An 8570-nucleotide genomic window follows, 5' to 3' on the forward strand; every position below is an offset into this window, starting at 1 on the left:
TTTTTATTAATTTTCTAATAAATTTTTTTTCTTCTTTTTGTGTGTAAATGTTTATATCTTATTTTCAACTTTTAGAACTAGGAAAGAAGCTTAAATGAAAGTCATATGATTCTAGCTGCTGGCATGGCTTTCATTTTGGACCTGGTGCTCTCCAAAAAAGGATTTCTTTATGCAAAGTTGATATATATGCTTTGCTTCTTTTTTAGCCCTCTCTATCTTATCATCCTGACCGAAAAATCAATTACCTCTTGAAATGAAAAGCTAGAGATTCCTGTAGCAATAAGCCCTTCCCCTTATCTTTTTACGAGAATGCCTCGTAAAATTGGCGAGACCCCACATTTAATTATTTCTAGTTTATTATAAGGCTAAACTTATCCCCCACCTATTTAGTGTAGATAATATTGTTTGTTAAAAAAAATAATAATTTGACAACTAATTTAATCACATTATTATCCACGTGCGAAAGACCTTTTTTATAACCAGCATTACACGCATCATAAGATGTTTTGAACGTGTTTAAAAATAGAGAAAATAATGTTGAATGAACAGCTGATCGAATCACATTATTGCTAGCCTATTATGAGGTACTAATTAAAAAAAGTACAAAAAAATTAATTATTTAAAAAACACTGTCAAATATTTGAAGTAAATGAATAATTTTAGATATGCTAGAAGAAACCCCTCATAAACCAATTTAAACAACTGAATTCACATAATAAAATCGGTCTCTATAGAATTTACATTAAGAATAGAGAAAATAATATTTAATAAACAATTGATTGAATCATATTATTGCTAGCCCATTGTGAGGCTAAGCTCATCCCCTTTTGTGTAGATAATATCGTTTGTTAAAAAAAAAATCATTTGACAATTAATTTAATCACATTATTATCCGCGTGCGAAATACCTTTTTTTTATAACCAGCATTACACACATCTTAAGATGTTTTGAACATGTTTAAAAATAGAGAAAATAATATTTAATAAACAGCGGATTAAATCACATTATTGCTAACCCATTATGAGGTTAAGCCCACCCCCTCCCCTTTAGTGTAAATAATATCGTTTGTTAAAAAAAAACAAGGGTAAATTACACAGTAGCCCCTCAAGTTTTGAGGTTTATTACAACTTCATACAACAACTTTAAAACATTTCACTTTCATACCTCAAGTACTATTTTATTTCAATATAATACATCTGTTAGATTTTCCATCCATTAATCTGTTAAATGCTGACGTGGCTGCCACATTTGTGCCACGTGGCTGCCAATGTCTGCCACGTGGCAAAAAAACATTTTAATTTTTTTTTTCTTTTCTTCCTCCCTCTTCTTCTTCTTCTTCTTCCTCTTCTTTTTCTTCTTCTTCCTCTTCTTCTTCTTCTTTGTCGTTGGGGTTGGGGGGGGGGGTTAGGGACAAATTTTTTTTTCTTTTCTTCCTCCCTCTTCTTCTTATTCTTCCTCTTCTTCTACTTTTCTTTTGTGTCGCTGGGGTTGGGGAGGGGGGTTAGGGACAAATTTTTTTTTTCCTTTCTTCCTCCCTCTTCTTCTTCTGGGTCACTGGGTTCGGGGGGGGGGGGGGGGAGGGCAAATTTTTTTTTCTTTTCTTTTCTTCCTCCCTCTTCTTCTTCCTCTTCTTCTTCTTCTTCTTCTGGGTCGCTGGGGGGTGGGGGAGGACAATTTTGTTTTTCTTTTTCTTTCTTCCTCCCTATTCTTCTTCTTCTTGCAGATCTGGTTTTTTTTTTTTTTTTTTGAGAAAATTCAGGTTTAAAAAAAAAAAAAAATTATTTGCCACGTGGCAGACATTTGGTAGCCACGTGGCACAAATGTGGCAGCCATATCAGCATTTAACGGATTAATGGATGGAAAATCTAACGGATGTAAATAGTACTTGAGGTATGAAAGTGAAATGTTTTAAAGTTGTTGTATGAGGTTGAAAGGGACCCCAAACCTGAGGTATGAAAGTGTAATTTACCCAAAAAACAATCATTTGACAATTTATTTAATCATATTATTATCCACGTGCGAAAGATATTTTTTATAACTGGCATTACAAGCCTCTGAAAATGTTTTGAACGTGTTTAAAAATAGAGAAATTGAATCACATTATTGCTAACCTATTGTGAGGTACTAATTAAAAAAAACTACCAAAAAATTTATTATTAAAAAAATACTATTAAAATGACGAAAACACCCCTATCTTATTTGATGCATTTGAAATTTTTTGTCTCAAGAGTATTTTTGTCCAAATATTTTTGTTGAAACTTGATACACCAAAATCACTATTCATATTTTTAATTTACTTTATCTATAGAAGATTACCATGCATGTTATACTGTCAAAGAAGAGAGAAAAAACTTGTGTGAGGGTATCTGAAGCAATTCATTAATTGTTAGGGCAGCTTTCACAAGAATATTAGACGCTCGGTATTGTGGTCCCACGCCCGGTATAAAAGATGCCCTAATTGGGTAGCCCAAGCTATATTAATTTTTTCTCCAAAGGAGGATGCTGAGAATTGGGTTCAGTATTCTAAACGTTACCAACTTTTACATCCACCAATCTCTCAGAGCACTAAAGTTTCTGGAAGTACTTTAATATCTGAGTAATGTTATTCTTATCATGTTTTTATACTATATTGCTATACCACCTATTTGATGTGGTCAACCACATTATTTGAAAAATTTGCAAAACTTAAGGAAAGAAAGAAGAAAGACTCCTCGTATACCACAATCATTATTTAATTAATGAGTTTTTCTCAATTATTATTTTATTAAATAATGAACTAAATTTAAAAATATGATTAATTCAAATGATGTGGTTGTCCACATTAAATGCCACCTAAAATGGTATGAAAATGTGGTACAAAAACATAGTATGAATACTCTTAATATCTTCCAAGAAAAAAAGATTCATTTCCTATCATGATCGAACACGACACACGAAGAACGATGCTACATTTAATTAATATGATCAAAATTTAGGGCAGCTACTGATTTCTTCACCACATTCTTCACTTGGGGAAGTTACTTCTGTGATCCCACTTGAACTTGAACAAGAGGAGGAAGAAGATGCAGGATTCGCATTATTGTTAACTTTGATGCTGTTGTAATTCACCACAATCTCCTCATTCATCTTGCCACTTCTTTTCTTAGAAAAAACCCGACACAAAACCCAATTTCCTTTTGGCGTTAAAGCATTCTGCATAAAATTAGTTAAGAGTGTCAACTGATGTTTTTTTTCCTTTAATAAGACGGTATATATTCTAATCTACAAGTAGGGGGTGGGATTCGAACAGTTAAGTGCAAAGAGTCGGGCATACTGCCTTAACCATTTGGCTTAACCCACGTGTTCATGTCAAATATCCTCTTGAATTATTGAGTTTGTGACAAACCTCGTTCTAAACTCACCTCAGTTGCGTGAATGGAAGCTGTAGTTTCTGCATTCACAAGGCAATATTCATGCATGACCCAATCAGTCTTAGAAACATGTGGAGACTTCCCTCTGTAAAATACTAGAGTCTTTTTCTTTCCCACAATATGATTCCTCCTTGAAGATACAATCTTTTTATCTGCGCCGGTTGCTTTCCAGTAACCGGAACTTGTCACCCTGTTGGCTCGGTTTCCATTCCGGTATTTTGACTCCTTGTTGCTGAAGAAATACCTCTCTTGTTCCAAATTACCTGGAAACATACCGCACATAAACTGTCAGTTTTTATAAGTGAAAAAATGACCAAAAAAATTCAGAACTAAGCGAAGTGATTAGTGATAATGTATATGTATTGTGTGCTGACCTGGCAAATCCCAAGGATCATACATGCAAACGTTGATCTCGGGAATAATGGAAGCAGGAAGTGGGCATGAGAAGACTTTGCATCTCAGGTACTGAAAAACTAGCTCTTCATCTGTTGGTTGGAATCGGAAACCAGGAGGCAATCTGATCATCCCATTTCTAACAAATTTGAACTTGTCCATTATTTTGAAAAATGAAAAATGCAAAGGCCTTTATTTCTTGGAACTTATTGGACTCTGTCAAGGATGAGCAAAATGTGAAGCAACCATGTTGAGTATTTATAGATAGAACAAGAGAAGAATTTGGAGATGGTATCTTTTTGAGTGGTTGTACAAGAAAAAGAAAAGAAAAATGATTCCTAACGGTGTGAATATAGAAAGGGACAACAGTACTATTACAGTATTACTGGATGAATACTTTTGATGTTTGACAATTAAAAAATAGTTAATTTGTTTATTCTCAAACAACTGGTGCTGCTAGCAGTGAATCACGACACACTTGTGCTATGTTTGGATGAGGAACTTTAAAATTTTATGACATTTTAATTAGACTCAATCGTTACAAATGCACTATAAAAACACTAGCAACATAAACTACTCAAGCACTAGAAATTTACTATAAAAACATTACACATGTATGTGTTACCAAAAACGCTAAATAAAAGATTTTTCAAATTGACACCTTGAAATATGTCATTTCAAAATTTTGTATTTAGTCACTTTCAAGTTGTTCTATCTAAATTTTATAGGTGCATCGGTAATAAATTTGTTATAAGTTTATGAAACTTTTAAATTTATCATCCAAACGCATCATTATAAAACTAAGACTTGAAAAAACACTAAATTTATTGTGCAATAATAGTCGAGTATAAGAAAAGTTGGTACAATAACATTTAAGTTTATGAGTTTTTTGCTTTAAAACGGGACTTTAAGCGTTTTTAATTATAAAATGAAGTTTTTGTGAAGCTTTATATCGATATAGCAACCCTTTAAAAAACTTTGACTTACTTACAGATCATTTAATTTCTTGTTTTGTAATGTCTATAATTTGTGATGAAAAAAGCAAATTCTTACATCTCGATGTCCTTGTTATAAAGAGCATCTCATGTGAAAGATATGTTAACAAGCAATTAATCAAAGAGCATTGAGCTAACCAGTGAGTCTTTTTTATCTTTGGAAAAGTGGACTACCATGGTGAAGTTACTAACAATTTATTTTTTTATTTTTTTTTTGAAAAAAAAAAACATCATTGAGCTAATCAGTTATATTATATTGGAGTTATGAGGCTTCGGTGAATTTTTTTCAGGTAAGGACACATATTACTCATTATTAATCGAAATGGACAGGTGATGTATTTCTCATTCATATGAAGTCATCCGATGGCATGCTTAACTCATTACCTAGATGGAAAAACACATAAACTGTTAGTAAACTATATGTGGAAGAATTAGTAAGTAAAACTATGTGAAAGTAACATATGAAAAAACACACAAAATTATTTACCTCAAGTGATGTTAGAAAAAACATAAATAAAGAAAATTATTAGGGAATTGAGGAATTTATATTTTTGTACTATACACGATGTAGCAAGTGATATATGTTTTGTCAATTCCTTGAATGTAATCTCTCTAACATTAATCATATATAAAAGGGACCAATATCACTTGAACTATAGGTTTTACTGCAAATTGCATCAATGTGTGCCACCTCAGTTGAAATGTTATTGTAGTGTGCCACTCATATGCAAACAAGACTATCTCGTTTTGCCGCATTTTTTATTATATTAAAGGAAACGAATTACAACCACCATGGAGTGGTTGAATGATTGGGAACGAATTTCAAATCCTTATTCTACATGGTATGTCATGTGTTCGACTTCTGGTACGGGTGGACTGCTATGAGTCCCCACCCCCAAAAGGGTGGACTGCTATGACGAAGTCACCGGTTGGTTCCATTTTTTTTTTAAACAAAACGAATTACAAACAGAAAATATACAATTGTAATTTGATAGTATATAATAAATATAAAGCAATGGTTCAAAAAAAAAAAAAATATATATATATATATATATATATAATACATAGCCTAATTTCGTTTAAAAAGTTGCACGTTATTTATGCATGTCTATTTGGAAAAGTGTTTTAATGTTTGAAATATCGATAGTACATACTTGCTTTAAAAGGATATTGTCTCAAGTACATGAAACGTCCGAAAAAGAAACTATGCCAAGTAAAACCTAAAGTTCATGATAACTTGGTAAATCAAACATCGATAGTACATACTTGCTTTAAAAGGATATTGTCTCAAGTACATGAAACGTCCGAGAAAGAAACTAAGCCAAGTAAAACCTAAAGTTCATGATAACTTGGTAAATCAATAATCCCTATACAAAAATTTGGTTATGTTGAGTAACTGTCTCTCTAAAAGCAAAATTCCGTGGACCACTTAAAATAATGCAGCAATAAAAGTAAAACCATATATGCATGCAATAACCGAGCTACGTTCATTACGATACAGTTAATCCCAAATCATTCACAGTAGGCAATATCTTGATTCGTCATCAGATCACTCATCGATTTCATTTTCTTTTGGTTGTTCTTCAAATTAAATTTTTCTTTCTAGTGGTTTGGACTAATTAGTTTACTACTAGCTACTGTTAGGAGTATTAAGATTTTATGGTTATGGAATTGACATGTGTCAAGAGATTAAAAAGTTAGCTAAATTTGTTGTGATTGTAGCTCAAAGTGCAAGCTACTATAGCTATTACTAGATATTTATACCCGCGCGTTGCTGCGGGTTTTAAAGTAGAGTGAAATGCTATATTAAAGACTTGAAAAATGAATTTGCAAAGCAATAACAACATTAATAACAAAGAAAATGGAAAAGTTGGAGAAAAGCTTGAATTGTGAGAAGATATGGATAAACATGAAAGTTTATGATTGGATCACATCACTTATAACTGTTTTTGGATTAGGATGATCATATTTACAAACAAAAAATTAGCAAATACTTTGTTACAGGGATACAAAAAATATTAGAGCTATATATTCTAATTTAGCTATTCTTTGTGCTCTAAAAACTAAACCAGCTTCTGTACACAAAAAATTAACAAATGCTGGTATACGAAGGTGCAAAAAATATTGTCTAGTTTTGTGCAGAAAGTGGTATTTACAAACCACCAAAGATATCAGACAAAGTTTAATACAGAGTATGAAACAGAGTAGATGCAAAATATATTGTAGCAGAGGAGGAAACGTCTTGTAGCAGGAGCATTATCAGTGTTGACATTGAGAAACCAACCTGTACAGAGAAAAATAATGCAAGGCATTTAGAAAGTGATTAAGTTCACAGCTAAGCAGTTTTGAAGCAAAGAATTTAGCAAAATGAAACCATATTTACCTATTTAATTTTTGGATGGACCATCTGTTTTTGCATAAGCTTTTTTTCAGCAATTTGATAGGCATTTCATCAAATTCTTTTGGATAACTTCTGAAATTTCTTCTGCTTCACTGTTTTAAATGACCATGACTGATGAGCACATTTTATTGGATAAAACATAAAAAAATGTTGTCCAACTATAATTTGTATCTCTTTACTCAAATTTTGTCTTAAAAAAAAAAGATTCTTGACATGTATATATTAAGCAAAGCAGAAGATATGAATATTTGAACACAGGGAAGTAAAATAAAACTATCAGATTTTATGATACTATGGAGTTTGAATCTATACCTCTGTTCACTGCCAGTAAACAGAGCTTTCCTCACAGGCTCCCTCTTTCATTTATGTGATTCTCCACTTGTTTCAGGTGGTGAGGTCGAAGATGATACAGTAGTGGAAGATACTATGACTGCTCTTGGTAAGATTTGTGGAGTTATTGGTTCTATAGCTGTATCATCAGACACATTGTAAACCAGCACATCACTTGAGTTGAAACTATTTTTTCTATTTCCGAATCGCAAGTGGAAAATCTTATTTTGCCCAATTAGTCGCAAAAACTCATTAGGCAGTTGTTGTTGGTCAATCAATCTCTGATTCATGACCAAATCTTTGCAGGGCATACAAAAGAGTTTTTCTCCAGCTTTGCCAATTATCAAAGCACTAATTTCATTAGTGCTGTCTTCAAGAATCAAATTAACTTTGTACCTATATTTAAAAACTAAATTCCATGAGTTTTTTTAATGGCTTATAACTCATTGTTAACAATCAGAGCAAAGAAGTTTAAAGAACAGAGGTTATAGATTTGAAGTCATTTTTTAGTTGGAAAGAAACAACATGGAATTGAAAATCATAGAAAAAGTAAAAAAAAAAGACAGAATAACAAACTTGCATATTGAATGTTACCACGGTGTTGGAATTTGGTTAGGGTGTTTCTGACAGATGAGTTGTCCGGTCGATGGGTCCTTATGCATTTGTTTGACACAGCTAGGGCAAGCATTATACCACCAATCATAACGTGTGTCAAAATGTTTGACAAATGCTTTACATAGGAATGTATCATTCTGTCAAATGTTTTATGACACGTGTAAGAGCAACAACAAAATTAGTTTTTGTTCAATATATAAAAATGCAGGTAAATGTTAAAAAAAAAAAACAAAGATAGAAAAGCATAAATCGTTTGTATACCTTATACAAATCAGGATCCAAAAAGGCCAGCTCATCTATTGTTACTCTTCTTGCTGTACACAAAATTTCAGCCTCATTTGCCTGCCTTGAAGAAGAAGGCAGTATTTTTACAAGGACTTTATAGGTTGAGAACCTGCAAGTTTAAAAAGAAAATAAGAAATTTTG

At 32.3% G+C, this 8570-nt stretch overlaps 1 protein-coding gene across 1 annotated transcript; it reads right to left on the bottom strand.

Moving 5' to 3' along the window:
• Positions 1-2886: 2886 nt before the first annotated feature.
• LOC103437504 (NAC domain-containing protein 83-like) lies at positions 2887-4063 on the bottom strand. The gene is made up of 3 exons (XM_008375981.4): positions 3785-4063; positions 3402-3673; positions 2887-3192 (listed from the first exon to the last, which is right to left on the bottom strand). Exons 1-3 carry the CDS (start codon positions 3963-3965, stop codon positions 2965-2967), a joined length of 681 nt encoding a protein of 226 aa, XP_008374203.1. The 5' UTR covers positions 3966-4063; the 3' UTR covers positions 2887-2964.
• Between the last annotated feature and the right edge of the window lie 4507 nt (positions 4064-8570).

This window comes from Malus domestica, chromosome 06, assembly GCF_042453785.1.
Source record: "Malus domestica chromosome 06, GDT2T_hap1".
NCBI lineage: Eukaryota > Viridiplantae > Streptophyta > Magnoliopsida > Rosales > Rosaceae > Malus > Malus domestica.